Source organism: Rissa tridactyla, chromosome 8, assembly GCF_028500815.1.
Source record: "Rissa tridactyla isolate bRisTri1 chromosome 8, bRisTri1.patW.cur.20221130, whole genome shotgun sequence".
Classification (NCBI taxonomy): Eukaryota; Metazoa; Chordata; class Aves; order Charadriiformes; family Laridae; genus Rissa; species Rissa tridactyla.
The window spans coordinates 24843390-24866368 of NC_071473.1; the positions used below are offsets into that span (position 1 = coordinate 24843390).

The following is a 22979-nucleotide window of genomic DNA, read 5'->3' on the forward strand; positions in this document are numbered from 1 at the left end:
TTCCTTACTTTCCCTTAATCTCCCCGCAAAGCTCTCTGGTTGACCTGCCCTAGGACGAGGTCCCAAATAGCCTCACGCTTTTCGAAGGCTCTGGGCGGAGGTGATCCCTGCTTCAAGGCCAGGGCTGGCCTGGCAGGGTCCCCAAAACACCTCCCCCAACAGCTCACAGCCCCCCTTGGGCCCAGGGGCGGTCGCTGCTGCCCAGGGGACGGCCACCCAAGCTGGCACCAGGGCCTGGCCTTGCTTTGGTCTCATTCCTGCCTGGGAAGGAGGATGCTGCAGGGATGTGGCTCCTGCATGGAGCAGAGCAGGAGCTGCATTCCTGCAGCATCCCTGCGGGAAGGGGCCGGGTTAACCCCACCACTTCATCAAGGAGGGGGATGCTGGGCTGCCAGGCGCTGCAAAGGGAGTCCCCACCATGCCCCCTTTCCCCCCCCGAATGGCTAATTACGGGCACGGCCAGATCAGCGGAGATCGAGCATCGGTGCCGCCCGGGGCACCATGTGCCGGGCCTGGGGAGCCAGCTGGCCACGGCGGCTCAGGAGACCCCGACGCTGCGCGGGGCCCAGCGCCATCGGGGAAAATGGGTCACCCGCCACCGGGGGGATGGTCCCCTCGGCGAGGACATCCCCGGGGGTTGCTGTGGGGTGCATCGCACCCCCAGGAAAACCTCCTCTGGGTGCTGAAGCTTTGGCACCTGCTGCCAGGGAAACCCCGGCTCAGCCTACGGGTGGGGATGGAGCTCCAAATTTTTGACGCAAAATGCATCAAGATGATTCCCTGGGCCGGTCCCCAGCCCTCTCCTCCCGGCCTCGGCGCTGTGGCAGACAGGTCTCTGGTCTGGGCATTAATGCAGCTGCCCAGGGATTTGGCACAGCGGAGTCACGGATGTGCGCCACGTCACTGCACACATCCCGCGTCCCCCCCAAGCAGGAGGCTGTGCCACGGGTGCGCTCCTGTGCCCGGCACCGGGCATGCTGGCCCCACAGCAGCTGTGCCATCCCTGCCATTGCCACTTGAGTCACCCATCCCGCTGTCCCCGGGACAGCCCTGCCCTCGGAGCGGGAGCATGCCGAGACTAAGCCAAGGCAGATTAAGACACGGCCAGTTAAAGCCACTTTGCTCCAGAACGAGCATATCCGCTTGGGATTTAGCGCATTTACAGGCAGGGATTCACACCTTTAGGTGATTGTCTTAATTCCCCCCAGCCTCTATGTGTGAAAAGCCCGCGGTGGGTCAGAGCTGGGCTCGGGGCTGGTCTGCAGCGCGGCCGAGCCTGGGGTGTCACCTGTGCCTGCCCCGCATGTGCTGTTGGAATGATGCAGCCTCCTTCCTCCTCCTCCTTCTCCTCCTCCTCCTGCCCCCCCTGGGACACCAGCTGAGATTTTCTACGGATCCAGAGGATTTAGACAGCAGGCTCTTTTGGGGATATCCCTCGCAGCGGGGGAGAGGAGCCGCTGCGGGCGCAGGGATGATGCTGCTGGCGGGGTGCTGGCACCTGCCCATGGCCATGGGGTGCCTTAGGGCAGCAGATACACCACGTACTGCAGGGGGACCCGCAGGAGCAGCCGTGGGGCTGTGCCGGCGCGGGCAGCTGGCCCGCCAGAAATCAATACCTCCACAAATCCCCGGCTCCTGCCTTGCCCTGGCAGCGCTGGCTCTATCCTGGGGCCCGCGGGGCTCAGCCACCCCTCCCTGGGGCCGTGTAGGGCCGGGGCGTCCCCGGGGACCCTGCGGGCCACAAAGCCCCACATTGTTGTGACAGCAGCTGGGCATGGAGTGACGGGGACGCCTGGGTCCTTCTGAGCCGGCTGGGTGGGCGGCCGACGGGGAAACCCGCTGTCAAGCAACCCCCATCCCATCTGGCCCCATGGGTCACCCCATCCCACCCTGGAGCCCTGGGTTCCCTTCCCGGTGCCGTCTCTGTGCCGGGGGACAGGCAGGAGCTTGGCAGCCGCACCAGCTGCCGGCAGAGAAAGGAGGAATTAGATGACAATGGCGGCGGAGGAGAGCCAGGCTGCCGGCTGATGAATAATGCAAGGAGTTCGCTGCCGGAGCGGCAGATTTCCTGTTTACCCGCACCCGACCCCTGCCTGGGGGGCCGCGGTGCAGGGCTGCAGCCCCCCAGAGCACCCCAGCCAAGGGCCCTGGTGTCCTGCTGGCCTCCCCTGAGCACCCCCCTCCCCGGCACCCGCCGCCCGCAGCAGCCCCGTGGTGCAGGATGCCGCCATCCGGGCACAGAGGGGCTTCCCGTGGTGCGGGGGGTCTGCACCCCACCATGGGGCACCCTTTAGAGCGGGCGAAGCTTGCTCCCGCCTTGGCGTTGCTTCATGGCTCCCTGAGCATCCATCCCTTCACAGCGGCAGCGGCGGCAGCAGCCGGAGGGATTTTTTGACATGGGCGTTTCCATGGCAACGGAGCAAAATGGCGCCGGGAACCAGGGGGGCTGCTGGGCACTGTGGCAAGGCGGCCTGTGCTGGCGGAGCAGGGTCATGGCGGGGAAGGGCTGAGGGCGCTGGGGCAGCGAGTGTGTCTGCTCACTTGGCAGATGGTTTGGGAGATGCCTGAGCCCACGTGCTGGGGCTGGCCCCGGGACCAGTAGCCTCACCTCACATCCCGGGAGCACGGTGTGCCCGTGATGGGCAGCGCTGCCCCGTGACGCCGTGCCATGCGTGCCATGCCGTGCCAGCAAGGCCACCGGGCAACGTGCCTTCCTCCCTCCTCTGGCCCGCCTGCCCTCACCGCTATCTCTGCTCCCCCAGGGCCTCTCGCCCTCGTCCCCCCGCCAAGGTCTCCCGTATCAGGCCTGTTGTCCCGGCTACTTAATCTGGGTTTCTCGGTTACCCCATCCGGAAAAAATGTGGCTAAGAATACCCGGCGCAGGCACGGCACTTCCCGTGGCCGGGGGGCTGCTGTCGGCCCCCTCTGCACGCACCGCCAGCCCCTGCGCCCTCCATCCCACCCTGCCACCCTCCCACCAAACCCGCTCCCGCAGCGCCGTGGCCGTGTGTGCCCCTGCACCGGGGCCAGGCTCTCCGAGAGCGGCTGCTGTCAGGATGCAGCCGGTGGTCTCTTGGCCGGCACATTTGGCACTGGGCTTCCTCAGACACCCATCTGTCACCCCAAAAGACCACAGCAGCCAGCCGTGCGCCCCTCTGCAGCTGCGCACTCCGTCTCTCCCACCGCGCAGGGCTGTGTGCGTGCGCCCCGAGTTTGAGAGCACCCCCCCAGACGCCCCACTGTCCCTAAAAGAGGGGGCGAGGTGGCTCCTGTGCTCGCACCGTCTCTCCCGGGGGCCGTGGCAATGGGACCGGCTGGTGCCGGGGGTCGGTGCCAGCCCGCGGGGATGCGGGACTCGAGGTGGCACCGCTGCTCGGGCGTGCGCCGCAGGGGACCGGGCAACGAGCTGATTAACAACCCACAGCTCCCCCGGCTTAATTTGCAACCTTTTTAATTTTCACCCGGGAAGAATTACCCGGGCGGGGGGGCTCCGCCGGCCGGGACCGTGCACCTGCCGCGCTGGAGACGCCGCCGTTACCGGGGGGGGCCGGGCTGTGCCGTACCGAGCCGGGCAGAGGCTCGGCGGGCAGCCCCGCCCCGGCCCCCCCCTCGCCCGGGCGGTGGCGGCGGCGGCGGGGCCAGTGGGCGGGGGCCGGGCGGAGCGGGGCGAACGGCTCGGCACGGCTCTGCTCGGCACGGCTCGGCTGCGCTCCGCTCCCCCGCCATGGCATCCAAGTGCCCCAAGTGCGACAAGACCGTCTACTTCGGTGAGCGCATCCCCGGGGCCCGGCCCCGCATCCCCCTCCCCGAGAAGGGGCGCATCCCCAGCACCATCCCCGGTCCTTCCCCCCCCAAATCCCGGCGCTCGTCCCCGCCTTCCCCAAGCCCCGGTGCATCCCCGGCTCCTCTTCTCCTTCCCGGCGCCGGGGTGTGTCCCTGGGGCCGCCCTCCCCAACGCCCGGCGCATCCCCCGGTCCCCGCTCGGCCGCGGGTCCCCGGCGGGGCGCACCCAGAGCCCCCCCTCCCTGGCACCAGCTGCTTCGCCCCTGGACCATCCCCCCCGCCCCCGGCATCGGCTGCGGCCCCTCTGCTCTGCCCCCCCGCCTCCGAACCCCCGTCGTGCTGGGGGATGCTGTCGGTTGTCCCCGGGGCGGGGGACACGGGGGGTGCGGGTGGCGGGGGGGGGTCCCGGGCACCCTCCCCTGCTCCCTGGGCTGAGGAGGTGAAACAGGGGGTGAGGAGCGCTGGTTGGGGGGGGTGGTGTGTGTGTGTGTGTGCTCGCAGGCTGTTTTGGTGCTGGGGTGGGGGTTCACGTCCCCTTGTCCCCACCGGCTTGGGTCATAGGGGAACCCAGCCCATCCGACACGGACAGGGGGCTGCCATGAGCTGGGGGGGTGGTGAGCGTGTGTTTCTCTTGGTGCGGTGGAGCAGGCGGTGGCAGGTGCAAACAAAACCTTCTCCCAGCCAATTTGTTCCCATTCCCTGCAAACCTCGCTCCAGGTGTGCCGCTCACCCCTCCCCACCTCGCCTCTCACCCAGCCCTCGGCGGGCTGCTCCCGGGGGCGGGGGGGTGTGTGTGAGCTAATGAATGGTTTTGGGGTTTCTCCGGGACTTTTTCAAAGGCAGCGTCTGGGCTCAGAGGTCCATCTCGGCATGCCCGGGCCGGCTTTGGGGCAGCAGCGAGTCCCTGCAGGTCTCCCAGAGCCCTGCTTGGGGTTATGGCCGGTCAGGATCTCTGGGAACCGGGGCTGGGGTGTCTCCCGTCGGGCATCCCGGGGTGCGTGCCGTCACCCGGGTTGCGGGAGATGCCGAGGGCGGAGGTGGGAGAGAGGGCCGATCCCCTGCCTTGGTGCCTCACCGCCGCTCCTCCAGGAGCGTGTCCCAGCCCGCTGTCCCCCTGCGGGGGGGTGACCCTGCCTCGGCTTGGGCATCCTCGGGGTGGGCATCCTTGGGGTGGGCTTCCTCGGGGCTGTGCTGCAGGCTCAGTGTGGCCCTGGGGACAGATCCAGCGCCCCAGTCCGAGCTGCCTCCCAGGACCTGCTGGCCACAGAGTCCAGCTGGCCTGGCCTGGGGCTGCCTGCCTGCCCCCCCTCCCTGTGGCGCTCCAGGGTCCAGCCCCCGCTGCCTCAGGACGGTTGTTTGGTGGAGAAATACCAAAGGGTCCTGATGGTGCCTGGGCGTTGGAGGCATTGGTGCTTTCATTCCTTTCCGGCCATCTCCAAGTAAACACAGAGAAATAGGAATTTGCTCTCTTCCTCCTTTAAATAAACCTATTTGCGTGGGGGTAGGAAGGGCTCAGCCCCTTGGATGTCTTCCCTTGTGTGAATCTTTTCCTTTTTAAGCAGAAAATAGTGTGTCTGTCCAGCCAGCTGGGCACTGGCCCGGGGTCGGAGTCGCTCCTCTCGCCCTGGGGACGAGCCTGCCCTGCATGGGGGGGCCGAGGCCGGGCTCGGGGACCCCCGCCTCGCTGCCGGCGGTGGCCAGGCTGTGCTGGGAGGTGAAGCGCCAGCCCCCAGCGGTGCCCGCTCTCTTTCTCTCTCCCCGCGTGCTGGGGGACCTGTGGGTCTTTTGGGGATGTGGTTTGGGGGGGTGCGATGCTGTACCCCCTGCCCCCAGCTGCGTGTTGGCTCTCTCTCTCCCCCGGTGGGTGTCTGTAGGTGTAGTGGTCCATGTCCAGGTCTCTGCTGCTCCTCAGCTTCCCTGTTCTATCCCCCTGCAGAAGGTACCTGGCAGCAGGGGGAATGGCAGCCCCCATCACACCATGGGCTGTGTGGCCCCTGCTGCCCCTAAGAGAGATCGGGGGGTGAGTCAAAACAGGAGCGAGCCCAAAACTTCTCCGTGCTCGGAGTTGAGATAGGCTGGAGCATGTCCTTGCTGATGCCTTGAGCTTTTCCTTGAGAAACTGCCCAGGCTCCGGCAGAATAAGCCCAGGTCCGTTTATTTAATGCACAGAAACTGGGTGCGACCTGTGAGCCGCCTTTCGGGGACGCAGCTCCAGGGGTTTCCTCCCGACGGGAGGCGGGAAGGCGATGGGAGCGCTTGCGCCCGGGGTTTGGTTAACGCTTGTGAATTCCTCGTCCGGCCCGGAGCTTAGCGGGGAGGTGATTCATAAAGCCCCGCTTGTTCGGGAGCGCTCCTCGCCTGCACTGAATGAACGCTGGCGACTCTCGACTTCCCGAATGCCTGGGATTGCAGCCGTGGGTCATGTGTGAGAAATGCCACTGCGTCCCGTTCCCGGCCCCGCGCGGTGCCTTGTGCGGCTGACCAACGCCAACAGCGGCGGGTACCCATGGAAAACTCATTTCCAGCCTGCCTGTTGCTTCATGCTCCCTGGAAAAATCCAGCGGGCTCCTCCCTGCGCAGTCAGGAGGATGTGGGCGTTTCCTGAGCTGCAGAATGAGCTTTTTTTCCTTTAAAAAGCACAGGGAAATATAAAAATAGTTTTCTGGCTTTTTTTCTATTTTTTTTTTTTTTCTTTTCTCAAAGCAGACTGAGGTCTGTGACATTGTTTCCAGGAGCGGCTGGGGCTAACTTTTCCTGCTTTGGGGAGGCCGGAGGGATGAAGCGAACGTTTAACCGGGGGAGCAGCGCTGCCGGGGCTGGTTCCCATCCCACGCTGGCAGGTGGCGGTGGGTTGGGGTTGGATTCTCTCTCCTGGCAGGAAGCGCCGGAGGGACCAGCGTCGCCTGCAGCCAAACAGCCGTGCTTTTCCCCAGCTCCCCTTTTTGCATCACTAGCCTCAAATGAGTTTTGCAGGGTCGCCGGGAGCCCTGGCCAAGCCTTTCCGCCTCCTGTCCTCTCTTCCCAGGGAACTGCGGGGGATGACGGCGGCGGGGGGTTTCCTGTTTTCCCATCCCAAGCGCAAGGCAGGCGAAAGCCCCGGGGATGCGGCAAGCGCACGTGCGGCGGGGCGGCTTTTGGGGAGCTCTCTGGGTGTCAGAGGGCCGGCGGGGGGGCTGCTGCTCTGTTTCTTTGGGAAGGGGCATCCCAAAAGCACGTGGGTAGCCCCAGGGTTTGTCCCGTCTGTGCCAGCAGCTGGGACAGCAAAGCTGCTCTCCGGGGACGGTTTGGAGGGGGATCAAGGACAGGGACACATCCAGCTGGGAAGGGAGGGGGGTGCAAGCCCGGTGTGCTCAGGGGGGGCCACAGCCGGCACTGGTGTCCCGAGCGTGCTGGAGGAGGGGGGTGTAGCTGGACATGGGGCGCAGCAAGGCAGGGGGTGCCCTCCCAGCAGAAATCCAAGCTGCAGAAGCTGCTCTTGCAATTAATGAGTAACCGCTGTCCTTGGCTCCGGGCACGGGCTGTTGGGAGACGGTGGCCCGGCAGCGGCCGGGCAGGAGAGGGCTTTATTTCGATGACAGCCGTCCCTAACAAAGGAAGCGGCTCTTCAAGCGCGGTCGGCACGGCCCCTGGCTTGCCGGCATGAAGGCTGGCTGGGCTCCTTGGGTACCTGCCTGCGCCCACATCGCTCTCGGAGCGTTGCGTGGACCTCGCAGGATGGTAACTAAGGATGCACCGGTTCCCTGCTCTCAGCGCAGGGCCCTGCTGGGGATGGCGGGGGGGGATGCCTCTGTGGGAAGCTGAAGGACAGGGCTGATTAGCTCTTTTCCCTCAGGAAAATAGCGTGAGCTACAGAAAGTTATCCGTGGGAGGGCGGGATGGGATGGTGCGAGGCCTGGGTCCCCTTGCTCTTTGCTGGAGCTGCTGGGGCTCCTACACGCTGCGGTGCCGGCATCTCGTGTGCCTGTTTGTGAGCAGGGAGCTGTGGGACACAGGGATCCGCGTGGATGTGCCCGCAAGGGGTTTGTGCTGGCCAGCCTGGGTGCCCTTCTCTCCCCCTGCCACCAGCCTGCGGAAGCTGCGGTGCCCCCAGGGCCGTGGGTGCCGGAGGCTCGGGGCTGGCAGGCAGCTCTCTGCAAGCCTGGCTGGTCCAGAGCGACTCCGTTTGGTGTCCTGTTTTAGAGCTCTGCACCCACGTCTCCGGTCCTGGGCAGGTCTCGGGCAGAGCTCCTAGTGTTCCCATCCTCCCTCCCTGTCCCTGGCAGGAGCAACAGGGATGGGGAGAGGTGAGGTGATGGGGTTGGAGAGGAAAGGCAAGGAAAGGCGGAGCAGGAACGCCCAAGCAAGAGGTAATGGAAAATCTGTCACTGCAGTGTTGCAATCAAATACGGAGCCTGGAGCATGTGCCGTGGTGCCGCTTTCAGCTGAGGTGGGTGGTGGTGCCCATCGCTCCTGCCAGTGGGCTGGGAGGCCCTGAATCATACAATCATTGAATGGTTTGAGTTGGAAGGGACCTTAAAGACCATCCAGTTCCAACCCTCTGCCCTGGGCAGGGACACCTCCCACCAGACCAGGCTGCTCAAAGCCCCATCCAGCCTGGCCTTGAACAACTAACTCCAGGGATGGGGCAGCCACAGCTTCTCTGGGCAACCTCTTCCAGTGCCTCACCACCCTCACAGGAAAGAATTTCTTCCTGATATCCAATCTAAATCTACCCTTCTTCAGTGTAAAACTGTTACCCCATTTCCTATCACTACACCCCCTGATCCAGAGTCCCTCCCCATCCTTCCTGTAGCCCCCTTTGGGTACTGGAGGGGGCTCTAAGGTCTCCCCGGAGCCTTCTCTTCTCCAGGCTGAACACCCCCAACTCTCTCAGCCTGTCCTCACAGCAGAGGGGCTCCAGCCCTCGGATCATTTCGTGGCCTCCTCTGGACCCGTTCCAACAGGTCCATGTCCTTCTTGTGCTGAGGACTCCAGAGCTGGACGCAGTACTCCAGGTGGGGTCCCACCAGAGGGGAGCAGAGGGGCGGAATCACCTCCCTCCACCTGCTGGCCATAAGCAACCAAGTTGCTGACGCAACCAGGGAGGCGATGGTGGGGGAGACGTCCTGGCACACGGGTGGGGAGAGCTCCTCCACCAGCCTGCTGTGCACTTGCTGCTTGGGGGGCACCGGTGCTGCGGCCCCCGGGGAGGTGCTGAGCATCCTCTCCTGCTGCCGTCTCTGTTCACACTGTGTTTCCCACAGCCCTGGGCCAAACCCTGCTTGGAGCTGGTTGCGCCCTGTGGCCAGCAGGCTGGGGAGGTGAGGAGCCGTGGGGCTGGAGGGGCCCTTGGACAGGCTTGGCTGCTCCAGCGTGTCTCCCAGTCCCGCTCCCGCTGACACGGGCCAGGAAACTGTCTCATCCTCCCCGCGCTGCCCGCCAGAGATGGTATCTCAGGGCGCAGGAGGAACATCATGCTCTGGATCAGCCGTTACCCAGGGAGGGGAGTTGCTCGTGTGCCTGCCCGTGCCCTGGCTCTCCGCCGGCCGCTCTGCCCCTCGCCGTGGGGGAGAGGAGGGCTGCACCTGCCCGGGGGTCCCGCCTGCATGCGGTCAGCAAGAAAGTGGCTGATTTCTTGGGCTCAGCCCTGGCTGAACCCACTGCCTGGCAGGAAACGCTGCTGACCCTCTCCCAGTGCAGCTGTGGTCAAGCTGCCCGGCCTCGGAGCCGGAGGGAATCATTGAGGTGCTGGAGCGGGTCCAGAGAAGGGCAACGGAGCTGGTGAGGGGTCTGGAGCACGAGTCTGGTGAGGGGCGGCTGAGGGAGCTGGGGGTGTTCAGCCTGGAGAAAAGGAGGCTGAGGGGAGACCTTCTCGCTCTCTACAGCTCCCTGAAAGGAGGGGGTAGCCAGGGGGGGTCGGTCTCTTCTCCCAAGGAACAGGCGATGGGACAAGAGGAAACGGCCTCAAGTTGTGCCAGGGGAGGTTTAGACTGGATATTAGGAAAATTTTTTACACTGAAAGGGTTATTAAGCATTGGGACAGGCTGCCCAGGGAAGTGGTTGAGGCACCATCCCTGGAGGTATTTAAAAGCCGGGCAGACACAGTGCTTAGAGACATGGTTTAGTGATGGGTTTTGTCAGAGTTAGGCTGATGGTTGGACTCGATGACCTGAAAGGTCCCTTCCAACCTGAGCGATTCTGTGACTCTATCTCGTGGGGATGCTGCTGGATGAAGGACAGCAGCCCCATGGAAAATGGAGGGGCACTTGCTGGGTGCTGCCTTGGCCCCGTGAACCAGAGCGGGAGCCTCCCCAGTTGGCTGGAAGTGAAGCCCCGGGAAGCAGGACCTCCCCCCACGTGGGGTATTCCTCATTCTCCCAGCCCGGCTCCGGTGAGGCTGTACTGAGCAGGCTTTGTTGCGCTCTTGGAGGCAGCCCAGCGAGCCAGCGGCTCGGGGCCGGAGGGCTCGCCTCGCCTTGCTGCGGAGGAGCTAAATATATACGTCTTGGCCAGAAAATCACAGCGTGGCGTAACCGTCGGGGCGGGCTGTGGGACGGGGGGGGAGAGGCGCTGCCTGGCCGTGCCTGAGGAGGGCAGGAGGGGACAGGGTGGTGGGAAGGCAGAGCGGACCCTTCCCGGGGGGCTGGGGGGGGCATTGCGGCTGGTGGCACGGCATGGCAGGAGCTCCTCAAGCCATCCCTCCGCCTTTTCCGTCTCCTGGCCGCACTGCAAGAGGCTGGGGAGGGGACGGGACTGGGCTGCCACTGCCTGGGCTCTCAGCTTTGTTTTCAGGCATTTACCGGGCTCCTTTCCCTGCGCTCTTCTCTTTTATTCATTCTTTTGTGCCCGCGACCGCTTTGAAGCACATCTGCGGTGGGTCTGACAGCATCCCTCTCCTCCAGGGCCACCTGGTCGCTGGGGTCCCTGTGGGGATTTGGCATCTTTACGGCTGGGCTGGGCTTCGTCAGCCCTTCCCCGCGCCCTCCCGGGGCTGCGGTGGGATGCGTGGGGCGCAGCCCAGCCCTTCGCAGAGACGCGGCCATGGTCTACGCTTGTTTTTGCTGAATAAGCCCCGGGCTGGAAGCAGCGCTGACGTCAGGCCATGGAAATACCTGTATGAGGGCCCGGAGCCGGCTCGGTGCAGCCCCCGGCGTTGGGGCTGGGAGGAGGGATGCTCCCTTCCCACCCCAACAAGATGCTCCCACCTCTGGCCCGCGCCAGCTGCCTTGCCCGGGCACGGCAGGTAATTATGGGATGAGCTGCGTTGTCTCCAGGGTGGGGCTGCCGCAGAGCCCGCGGAGCAGGCTGTCTGTCTCAGCAGCCCCCACCGGCGCTTTCCTGCTCCTTGCCTCTGGTTTTCCCTGGCTCTGGCTTCATCGGCGCGGGCTGCACCCCCTGCACAGTGCGAATCCACCCCACGGCTACGTCCTGCACCCGGCCGGGCCTCCACCTCTCCTCCACAGGGGTGTTTTCCCTAGGAGAGAGGGTTATTATCCACGGCACTCGGTTGCCCACCCATGGCAAGGCGGGTAATCCAGGGCAAGCAAACCCTGAGTCACGCACATTTGGTGGAGGCCAAATTCCTGCAGCTGAGTGCCCTTAGCTCTGCCCTCCCTGGGGGATGCTGCATGGATGGTTTAAATTTGGTGGACTTGAGGGGAGCATCTTGAGGGGAGCCATCAAAAGAAGTGTGGCCAGCAGGGCAAGGGAGGTGATTCTGCCCCTCTGCTCCGCTCTGGTGAGACCCCACCTGGAGTACTGCATCCAGCTCTGGAGCCCCCAGCACAAGAAGGACATGGACCTGTTGGAGCGGGGCCAGAGGAGGACCATGAAGATGATCAGAGAGCTGGAGCCCCTCTGCTGTGAGGACAGGCTGAGAGAGTTGGGGGTGTTCAGCCTGGAGAAAAGAAGGCTCTGGGGAGACCTTAGAGGCCCTTCCAGTACCTGAAGGGGGCTACAGGAAGGATGGGGAGGGACTCTGGATCAGGGAGTGTAGTGATAGGAAATGGGGTAACAGTTTCAAACTGAAAGAGGGGAGATTTAGATTAGGTATTGGGAAGAAATTCTTTCCTGTGAGGGTGGTGAGGCACTGGAAGAGGTTGCCCAGAGAAGCTGTGGCTGCCCCATCCCTGGAGGTGTTCAAGGCCAGGCTGGATGGGGCTTTGAGCAGCCTGGTCTGGTGGGAGGTGTCCCTGCCCAGGGCAGGGGGTTGGAACTGGATGATCTTTAAGGTCCCTTCCAACGGAGACTGTTTTATGATTCTATGATCTTGCCATGGGCTGAGTGTGTAGGTGTGGGATCGTGCCTGCGTTCGGTGTGATGCTGAGAGGACGTGGGCATCCCTTCCCAACATGTCGGGTCATGGTGCGGAGCGGGGCTTCCCCCAGCAGCTGCCTGGGGGTCTCTGCCGTGGCGGGAGGACATGGGCAGGGACTTCTCCTCTGGAGCTGATGCAACAGCGGAGCAGATGTGGCCGGGTGACAGGAAGTCTGGGCGCTGGTGCTTTCCCTCGGCAGTGATTTATGGGCCAGCGCGGACGGGATGCCGCTGCCCTGGAAGTGGGCTGGGGTGGCTCCAAGCTGCTTCCTCTGCTCAGCGCGAACAATGCCGCCTGGAAAACTGTCCCGGCTGTCCCGCCCTGCTGTGGCCCCCCCCGGAGCCCTTGTTTGCAGCCAGAGGATGCCTGAGCAACCTCTGCGTGGCATTTCCACCCGCGGGCAAGGGGCAGCCCCTGTGGTTCCCAGGATGTCCCCGTGTGCCGGGAGCAGGATGGTGCCCCGGGCCACCTCCTGCCCTGTGCCCTGCTGGGGATGCGGGTGCTGGCGAGGTCCCTCTTGCTCTTCGTGGCCAAAGGACACCTTGGCGGGGGGGTGCATTCATCAGGGAGCAGCAGGGATTTACAGCTGCCTGAAATATTACAGAGCGGGGGTTTGGGAGGGGCATCCCATCTCGTGGGGGCAGGAAGGAGCTGGTGTGGGCTGTGGCCGGCTGTAATTCCAACGGCCTCCGGAAAACAACGGCTGGGAGTTTCCTCCTTGCTTTGTCCCCGGGGCCGTGACGGCGGGGGGAGCCGGGGGTGATGCAGCCGAAGCGCGGACCGGCCTGGCCGCGCATCTGCTGTGACAGAGCCCAGCGGCCCTTTGGCCCCGAGCCCCTGCCTCGGCTTGCAGACCATCACGCTCCCCTTGCCCTCCCTGGCCGCCCCAGGGAGGCACCCGTTCCTGCCGGGGAGGGCTGGGGAAGCATGTGGGGGGAATGCAGGGCTCACCCGACAGCCCCAAGGCAGCGGGCTGCTGGGACCTCTGCGCCCCCCTCACTTTTGGGGAGCGCTGGGGGGGCTGTGAGCTGTGCGCCCTGGGGCAGGCGAGGGCTGCAGAGGCAGGGGAGGGCAGGTGCCCGCTGCGAGAGGCTGGGGATGCAGGAGCCCTCCCGAGCCCCCGGGCTTGGTGGCCCCAGCAGGGATTTGCCCTGGGGGCTTTGAGCAGGCGGGCACAGAGCCCTGGCTGTGGCGGGGCATCCCTTCCCCCTGCCATCTGCTCCCGCCTGGGGTTTGGTCCAACCTGGGCTCACTCATGGCATCACCAGGAGGTCGGTTTGGAGCTGCTGAGGCTGGTTCCCCGAGCCCGTCCTCCACGCACTTGCTTGGGGCTGCTCTGGGGGCTCTCCCCTGCACCCCGGTGAAGTGGCTCTGGCTCTGCCCCCTTGCACTACCCTCCTCTGCCACCCCGCTTTTTGGGTGGCGATGGCAGTTGTTTTGGCTTATCTTGGCCTCGCAGCGTGCCCCGGACGCAGCTGTTTGCCTTGGGAGGAGGGTGGCTCTGGAAGCCAGGACCTGCCCTGGGGGAGCTCTTGACCCCCATCTTGACCTGCTGCAAACAGGTGACATTTGCTGAGGTCCTCAGGGGAAAAAAGGGCTGGGAAACCCGCCGTCACGGAGGAGGTCTTCTTGCAGAGCAGGGCCAGGCTCCGGTTTCGCTTTTATTTGCTTGTTAAATGTTTTATTTGGCTCTTATGATTTAGTTTTACGGTGGCTTTAACGGGATCATGCTGTTTTCCAGCTGTCTCCGCACATGTGTGGGGGAGAGGGAAGGGTGTATGGGAATCGGCGGGGGGGACGGGGCAGCGCCCGGCCCCCCAGGAGCTGGGAGAGAGGGGGGATGGCAGGAGGCCGGGGATGCAGGACGAGGTCTGGCAGCCCGTGTTACCTCCCGGGGTGCTCCCGAAGACGTACAGCTTGGGGCCAGCTGGAGGAGGTGCAACCGGTCTCGAAGCATTTTCCTTCCCTAAATTTGCCCACGGATGCTTTGAAACTGTTTTCAGTGACGGCAGCGGGTTGCTCCGCAGGTTTGTGGCACTTGGCGGGGTGGTGGTGGTGGGGGAAGGCAGGGATGGCATCCGCGCACCCATCTGCACGTTGCGCCTGTTCCTGGCCTGGGGGCGAGGGGCGAGCACCCGCGCGCCCAAGGGAAGGGTGTTTTCCAGTGCCAAACCTCCATCCTTGGAGGATGTTTCCTGTCCCATCCTCCTGGCTGGGGGCAAGGGGGTGTCCTGGGAGCAGCAGCGGGGGGGGAAGCTCTGGCCAAGACTCCCAAGAGCCCGAGAGGCTGGGTGTGCGTGGGGGAGGCATGAGTAACGGGGTGGGCATGGTAACACCAAATATTTGAATGGGAGCAGGGTCACGCTGGGTAAGGTGGCGGGTAAAAATAGACGTGGAGGGAAACGCTACCGTTGCTGGAATGGCGCGTGGGAGAGGGGGTCTGCGCGATGGCAGAGCCGGCGCTGGGGGGGGGGTCAGAGGCTGGGGAGGTTTGTGCCCACGGCCTGAAATGGCCCCGGGGACCTTGCGGGGCTGCAGCAGCGTGGTGCCTGCACCGTGGTTGATTTGCACAGCACACCATTGAGCAGCGCCCCCATCCTGAGCGCGGCCCCCCCCCCGGTTGGTGCCCGGAGCCTGGCTTCCCCAGGGGTTTCTGCAGGTGCTGGGCAGTCGCTTACCCCTTTCTCGTGTTCCCTGCAGCCGAGAAGGTGTCCTCCCTGGGCAAGGACTGGCACAAGTTCTGCCTGAAGTGTGAGCGCTGCAACAAGACCCTGACCCCGGGCGGGCACGCCGAGGTAAGAGCCGCGGGGGCGGACGGGGTGGGGGAAGATGCAGTGCCATGCAGGGGGGGCCTGGTGATCTCTCCAGCACCTCAGAGATGGGGAGTCCCAGGAAGCGGGCTGGGGCAGGTACCCGATGCCATGCGGATGGGCTGTTCCTGTGGCACGCAAGCCCAGGAGTGCACGCTGTGGCTTCAGATGCTGCGCCCCGTGGTGGTCCAGAGCTGTCGCGCGTGGTGCTGGGCAAGCCACAGAGTGGTGCTGGCACCGTGTGTGGTGCCCAGCCCCGTGTGGGCTCCCAGGCAGCCTGTGGTGGGGCTTGGCATGCCCTGGCAAGCACTTGAAGCAGCTCCGTGCACCGAGCAGGCTTGTTTGGGCATCGCGGTGGCTTTGAAGGCATGCGGGTGCATGGCGGTGTGGTTAAAAACACCAAAAATCAGGGATACACTGGTTGCCATGGTGATGCTAGCTCGACACCGGTGCTTTCGGTGCCCTGGGGCTTGCTCTGGAGTGTGATGCCACCGCGGCTGCCCAGTGCTTGGGAGCACAAGGGTGCCGTGCTGGCAGCGGCAGCTGCTGGGGCTTGGGAGCAACTGTGTTTTTTCTTGTGTCACCCCAGCGTGACACATGGAGCCCTGGGTTTTGCGCAGTGCCTGTCATGCCAGAGTGTCACCAGCTCTTTAGCGCGGTTTTAAGCAGGCGGCGCAGCTGGGGAGCAGGCGGTGGCAGCAGGGACAGCCGTTCTGGTTGCCACCAGCCCGTGGCGGGGAGCGGGGCCAGTTCTGCCGGGGAGGATGGGGCTGTGCGGGTGGATCTGCGCTTTGGGCCAGGTTAAGCCCTGGGCATTTGCTACTTCTCCATATAAGGCTGGATTCTGCTCCCAAAGGGGATGGCAGCCAAGCCCCCACCGACTGCTCCGGCAGCAGGATTTGGCCCTTCCCTGCTTTTTCTCCCTCCTTTCAAGCCAGCATGTTGGTCTGGGTTGGGAAGGTGTCGCGGGGAGACCAGCTAAATGTTTACCCTCCCCTCCGGCATGGTAACACTGCGAGCACGCTGGTATTTATGCCTTGCAGTGTTTGGCAGCTGCCTGCTGCCCAGCCCGCCGCCTGCTCGCCCCCCAGCCGTGCCCCCCGCCGCCGCCAGCCCTCGCCTTGGGCACGGCACTGCTCGGGGTGGCAAGGGAAGGGACATGGCTTCCGCTCAGCTGCCACCCTGCCTGCCTGGGGCCAGGCATCTTTGCCTTGCAGTGAGAGGGGATGGAGGGCAGGAGCACGGGGGACATGAAGCAGGGCTCAGAGCTGAATGGAAGTGATGGGGGGGTTGGGTTTTTGGCCTGAGGACGGGGTCCCGTTGGGGTTTTCCCCACGGGGCGGTGGCATGGCAGCCCTTCTGCCCTCGCCACAAATGCTCTTTCTTTTCTCCTGGAACTCAGTTCCCGCTGGCCCATGAGAAATGGCTGTGGGGAGCTTATCCCCGCTTCATGCCTTCCTGCGATAATCGCCCCCGGCCGATAGCAGGGCTGATAGTGCCTGGGCTGGGACCAGCGCCCGCATGGGGCCTCTGATCTCGGGCCAAGGCGAGGAGGGGGAGGGTGGAAGCCACAGTGCTGCGTGTGCGTGCCTAGTAACGGCCTGACTGCGCGCAGGATGCTTAATGGGCAAAGCGTTGCTGGGGCATAGAATCACAAAATGGTTCAGGTTGGAAGGGACCTTAAGGATCATCCAGTTCCACCCCCCTGCCCTGGGCAGGGACACCTCCCACCAGACCAGGCTGCTCCAAGCCCCATCCAGCCTGGCCTTGAACACCTCCAGGGATGGGGCAGCCACAGCTTCTCTGGGCAACCTCTTCCAGTGCCTCACCACCCTCACAGGAAAGAATTTCTTCCTAATATCTAATCTAAATCTCCCCTCTTTCAGTTTGAAACTGTTACCCCATTTCCTATCACTACACCCCCTGATAAAGAGTCCCTCCCCATCCTTCCTGTAGCCCCCTTTAGGTACTGGAAGGGGCTCTAAGGTCTCCCCGGAGCCTTCTCTTCTCCAGGCTGAACAACCCCAACTCTCTCAGCCTGTCCTCACAGCAGAGGGGCTCCAGCCCTCGGATCACTTCATGGCCTCCTCTGGCCCTGCTCCAACAGGTCCATGTCCTTCTTGTGCTGAGGACTCCAGAGCTGGACACAATACTCCAGGTCTCGGTGGCCCTTGGCCAGGGCGGGGCTTGGAGGTGCCTCTCCGCTGAAGTGCCGCGGGCTGCTGGTGCTCCAGCCCCGTGTGGAGTGCTTGATGCAGGCGAAACCCTCAAGTGCGGGGGGTCAGGTCAGGCCGTCACCGGCAGACCCACAGGCTGGGTGCCTTTTGGGGGGTGTAGGCACGGCCATGGTGATCTCTGAACACCAGTGGGCATGGAAGCGATCCAGAGGGAATCGCGGTCGCCACTCGGCATCCTAACACTCCCCTCTCTCCCCAGCACGATGGGAAGCCCTTCTGCCACAAGCCCTGCTACGCCACGCTGTTTGGCCCCAAAGGTACGTCCGTGCTGCCCCCGTGTCCGTGCAGCCGTGCCCAGGGCTGCCGGAGGGTACAGGTCCCCCCCGTCCCCGCTGGCGGGGAGCCATGGCCCTGAAAGCCGCCTCCAGGAGCCAGGCTGGCATGGGCTGAGCATCAACCAGCACTTTGCAGTCCCAACCCTGCTGCCCCCTTGTGCAGAGGGAGAGGAGAGCGGCTGCTGAAGGGAGGGAATGAGGGAGGGATCCGGCCTGACAGCTGCCTTTTTTTTTTTTTTTTTTTTTTTTTTTATATATTTCAAAAACAAATTCCCATTCAAACAGAAGGTGGAGTTGCTCTCCTATCCCAGACGCGGCTGGAGAAAGCCTGAGTCAGGAGACAGCAAGCCGGGGCTGAGGCGCAGCGGTGTCTACAGTGTCCCTGAGGCTGAGCGGGGCCAGGGGAGGTGGGACGGGGGGCTGGGGGGAGGATGGAGACCTGCCGTGCTCCCAGCCCACCGCAACCTCTCTCTGCCCCACTTGCAGGGGTGAACATTGGTGGTGCTGGGTCCTACATCTATGAGAAGCCGCAGATTGAGGGGCAGACCGCCCCGGGACCCATCGAGCACCCGGTGAAGGTGGAGGAGAGGAAGGTCAACGCGGCACCCCCCAAGGGACCCAGCAAAGGTGAGGGGCAGGGCAGGACGGGCAGCCTGGCCCTCTGCCATGGTGCTCAGCTGGTCCAGAGCCACTGTGTTTCACAGACTCACAGAATGGCGGGGGTTGGAAGGGACCTCTGGAGATCATCTCATCCAAGCCCCTGCCAGAGCAGGGTCACCCAGAGCAGGTGGCACAGGAACGCGTCCAGGCGGGTTTGGAATGTCTCCAGAGACGGAGACTCCACCACCTCTCTGGGCAGCCTGTGCCAGGGCTCTGCCACCCTCAAAGGAAAGAAGTTCCTCCTCACGTTGAGATGGAACTTCCTATGGTCAAGTTTGTGCCCGTTACCCCTTGTCCTGTCCCTGGGCACCACTGAGAAGAGCCTGGCCTCATCCTCCTGACACCCACCCTTTCAGTATTGATAAGCATTGATAAGGTCCCCCCTCAGTCGTCTTTTTTCCAGACTGAAAAGACCCAAATCCCTCAGCCTTTCTTCATAAGAGAGGTGTTCCAGTCCCCTCATCATCTTGGTAGCCCTTTGCTGTCCCATCTCCAGCAGTTCCCTGTCCTTCTTGAACGAAGGAGGCCAGAACTGGACACATTTGGTGATGGTGTGGGGTGCAGGGCATGTGTATGGGGTCCTCCGCACCCACGTGTCCTGGCTGAGATGTCCCTTCGCTTCCCACACCCCTGACCTGTCTCCTTCCAGCCTCCAGCGTCACCACCTTCACCGGGGAGCCCAACATGTGCCCGCGCTGCGGCAAGAGAGTCTACTTTGGTAAGGTGGCGAGCAGGCAGTGGGTGCGTGCCCTGGGGTGGCACATCCCCACAGTGCAGGGGCTCCATGCAGGACCCGTGGGGCACACAGAGGGGCTGGGGGAGGGGGTTTTGGCTCAGAGGTGGGGTTGGGGGGCAGAGAGGGATGTGCCTGAGGAGCCTGCAGGGATGGGTCCTCTTGGAGGAGCTCCTGGGTGCATCCTGTCCCCTGCTGTCCCCTCCCAGGTGGGTGGCGTGGGCTTCATAGCTGTCCTTGGCCACCCTCTGTCACCTGTGGGGCAGCAGAGGGGTGGGAGAGATGCGGGAGACTGGGGTGCACAGGGCTGCCTTGGGATTTTGTACACAGAGGTGATGTGCCCACGGGGCTTGCTTTGCCCTCGGCACGTGTGCTGGGGGGCCGGCATGACCTTCCCTCCTTGTCCCCGCTCTAGCCGAGAAGGTGACTTCGCTGGGGAAGGACTGGCACCGTCCCTGCCTACGCTGCGAGCGCTGCAGCAAGACGCTGACCCCGGGGGGCCATGCCGAGGTAAGGATGTCCTGGCCCCGAGATCCCCGGGCATCGCGCATGGGGGATGCTGGCGTGACACGTCCTGGCTGAGCTGTGCTGTATCGTGCCGGCGTGGCAGCCCCTGCAGCCCAGAGGTGCTGGGGTGCAGCTGTCTGCTGGGGACGCGCGGGGTGGGAGAGGTGCCCAGCCAGGGGGACGTGTCCTGGGGACTGGCCTTTCCCCACCCCGGGTGACCTGGTATGGTTGGACTCGATGATCTCAAAGGTCCTTTCCAACCATGAAGACTCTATGATTCTCCCTCTGCCCCGCACAGCATGACGGACAGCCATACTGCCACAAGCCCTGCTACGGGATCCTCTTCGGGCCCAAGGGTGAGTGCCTGGGGGGTGCGTGGGGTGGGGAGCTGGTCCGGGGGCACATGCCCCACCGGGGCTACTGCTCTCGATGCTCAGGCCACCGCCCAGAGGGGACATCTCCCTGGAGCGTGCCACCTTCCCACCCACGTCCTCACCCTCTTGCATCTCCCCACCCCGTGCAGGCGTCAACACCGGAGCTGTGGGAAGCTACATCTACGACAAAGACCCCGAGGCAAAGAACCAGCCCTAGACGGTGTCCCCCTGCCCGGCCGCCCGCTCTGTGCCCCCCCGTACTAACCTCCTGCTCACAGCCGGAGCAGACCCTCGCCAGGCTGGCCACGGACCTGTGCTCTCTCTGCTGTTTCTACTCCGGGCAGGACGGCCCTGCCCACCTGGGTTATATATCATAGTCTCTAATATAAGCTTCAGTGTTTAAAAGCAAAGGTAGAAGGTGTCTCTGGTGGTTCCCAATGCGCTCTGCCCTCCCCAGCCCTCCCACCAGCCCCCCCGAGTGTGAGAGGTGGCAGAGCGGGGATGTCACTGCCTGCAGGGGACAGCTGGTGGCACCCAAAGGGCTGAAAGCAGGGGGACGGTGGTGGCAGGAGTCCCACCATGGGAGGCAGGAGTCCCACCATGGGAGGTTGCTCCCAACTGCCCTCTGCACCGCGGGCGATGGAGCCGGGCAGGCATCCCACAGCGCTTGGGGATGGGAGCTGATGGTCAGGGCACCCAGCCCTGTTCCTCACCAGCCGCTGGGGACATGCGTGTCCCCTGAGGGCTCTGGTCCATCTGGCAGCACCGCCCTTCTCCTTGCCCTTCCTGGGCTCCATGACCTGGCTCTCGCTCTCCCCAGGGCCCACATCCCACCCCAGCCACCCTTGGGGTTGCAGGGTCTGGCACCTCCCTGCATCCCCATCCTTGCACCCTGTACGTGCAGCCAGGCAGGTGCCCAACCCGCTCTGCTGGCTGGTTTGGGTCGGTGGTCCCCCCAGCCTGGTCCCCCATGGCAGCAGAGCCTGTGCCGGGTGGCACGCGGTGGCCGCAGCCCTGGGGGGAGGGGGGAGTGGGCTGCTCCCCGCCTTCGGAGGGCAGAGCGCATTGGGCTGGCGGCTCGGTGGCGGGATGCCCGCCTGCTTCCCAGAGCCGGAGGTTTCTTGTTGTTGTTGTTTATTTATAAGCAGTTGTAAATGTGCCCCTCGCTTTGGAGAATGACACGTCCCCGTCCCCCCCCCCAGTCTCACCCGTTCCCCCCCCGTGCACACCCAGCCCTGCTGCTGCCCAGGCGGCCAGGGAGGGGGCTGGTGCAGGGGTGTCCCTGGGGCACTGAGCCCTGGGGTGCCAGCACCCAGCTCTCTCCGGGCTCCCTGTGCTGCCGTGGGGCTGACTTTTGTTATTTGCTGACAATAAAGGTTTGGAGACATGCGTTGTTTGGCTCAGCTCTGGGGCGGAGACGGGGGAAGCTGTGCGTGCTACGCAGCATCCCTCCAGTCCCGGGACAGTGTGAGGACCCTGCCACCAGGCTCCTGTCCCAGCTGGCTCCTCCTGGGGCAAGACAGAGCAGCCCGAGTTGCCCAAGCCCCTGCTGCTCTTGGTGCAGCACAAGCCATGGCCGCTCCCTGGGCTGTGAGCAGGGATGGGCTTGTAGGAGGCTGTGCTGGCCCTGCAGAGGGATGGGATGGGATGGGATGGGATGGGATGGGATGGGATGGGATCCTCCCTGGCTTTGCAAGGTGGAAAACCAAGAGAAGGAAGGATGTGACACAGCAGGGGACACTGTTCCCCCCAGCCTGGCGCAGGCGCGCTGCCTGAGTGGGGCAGCGCTGGTGGGAAAGCCCAGCCCGGTGGAATGCAGTGCGGGGGCACGGGCCATCCCACACCCCCCAACCCCTGGGAGCTGCCATATCCCCAGCCAGATACCAGCCCCACTGCCAGGCCTGGTTTTAGACGTCCAGCTATTCCCCCTAGGAGCTCGGTGTCTGGAAAGCAAGGCGCAGAGGCTGGGGCTGCCAAGGCAAACACCGGCTCTGGGAACTGCTGGTCCTGCTTGTCCCTTCCGGCAGGTTCTTTCAAGAGTCCCGTCGGGCTGCCTGCTGGCCGTGGCCCCCCCTGGGGGACGCAGGCACCCCGCCGGCCCTGTTTGCAGGGAAAAACGGAGAGCGGGTGGCCCCTGCGATGTCTCACATCCTTGTAGCAGCCTCAGTGCCGGAGCGGCTCCATCACCGTGCAGGAGAGGGATGGGGGCTGCCGGCTACAGCCCCCGGCCTTGCGCCTTCCCGGCAGCGATCCCAGCGACACGCAGCCTTTTCCCAGGCACAGAGGGCTCGGCAGCGCGGTTCCCGGTCCGGGAAATGGGCTCTGTGTGTTCATGTTTTGGTGGGGTTTCTATAGCGACTTGACCCCTCTGGTGCTTTAGGGGACAAGGCTGCTGTGGGAATCAGAGCAGTGTGGTTCTGCCGCCTCCTTCCTGACCCGCAGCAGAGATTTTGGTCTCTCGCAGCCAAACTTTGCCACGTTTGCCCCATGTAGGAGCAGTGGTGGGGTCCCCGGGGCCGGGGGGGTTCCCTGGGGCTCCCCATTGCCTGTCTTGGACCTGGTGCAGCTGCCGGCAAAGCCCTTGGTGCGAATCCAGCACTTGTGGCAACCCTTATTCATCATCATTAATTAACGAGCTTAATATGCCAGCTGTTTTGCTAGCCCGCAGCAACCCCCTGCAGGAGGGAGTTTCCCTGATGGATTGCACAGGCTGATTTTAATCCCTACCACCCTGCCTGCAGCTCGGGGGGGGGACGGGTATCATTGCCATCCCCAGCACCCACCTAGCCCCACGCCATGCACCCGGCCCTTACAGCATCCTTGCCGTGGGCCCTGGCCCTGGCCCCCCCATGAAGGACCAAGCAGCAGGGTCCCCTGCAGTGCCTCCGGGTGGGATGCTGGCTGCAGAGGGCCTTCACCTGAGACCAAGAGCGTGGTAGGGCGGGAAGGAGCTGATGCAGGGCTGCTGGGGGCTATTTAAGCCAGAGGTCTTGAGATAGGGGGGAAGGCGTTTTAGGGGTAGAAGGGGATGCCCCAATGGCTGGTACTTGGGTTAGTCCTGAGCGTGAAGGGATACAGGGCAGGTACAGCATCCTGCTGCCAGGCAGCAGCCATCAAATGCAGGATTTTATTTTGATCTGGAGCTGGCTTTTTTTTTTGTTTGTTTCTCCTCCTCCTTTCTTTTTTTTTTTTTTTGCTTACATTTTCTTTTCCCCATGAGAGTTGTATCGGGGGAATGCAATGAAAATAAAAATAGAGAAAATTCATCTCTGCTGCGCAAGGGCATGCTGGGAAGCCTGCATCC

At 63.9% G+C, this 22979-nt stretch overlaps 1 protein-coding gene across 1 annotated transcript; it reads left to right on the forward strand.

Annotated features, from left to right (window-relative positions):
- Positions 1-3643: 3643 nt before the first annotated feature.
- CRIP2 (cysteine rich protein 2) lies at positions 3644-21064 on the forward strand. The gene is made up of 8 exons (XM_054210570.1): positions 3644-3767; positions 14780-14874; positions 17326-17383; positions 17888-18028; positions 18711-18779; positions 19210-19304; positions 19600-19657; positions 19825-21064. Exons 1-8 carry the CDS (start codon positions 3725-3727, stop codon positions 19890-19892), a joined length of 627 nt encoding a protein of 208 aa, XP_054066545.1. The 5' UTR covers positions 3644-3724; the 3' UTR covers positions 19893-21064.
- The last annotated feature ends 1915 nt before the right edge of the window (positions 21065-22979 follow it).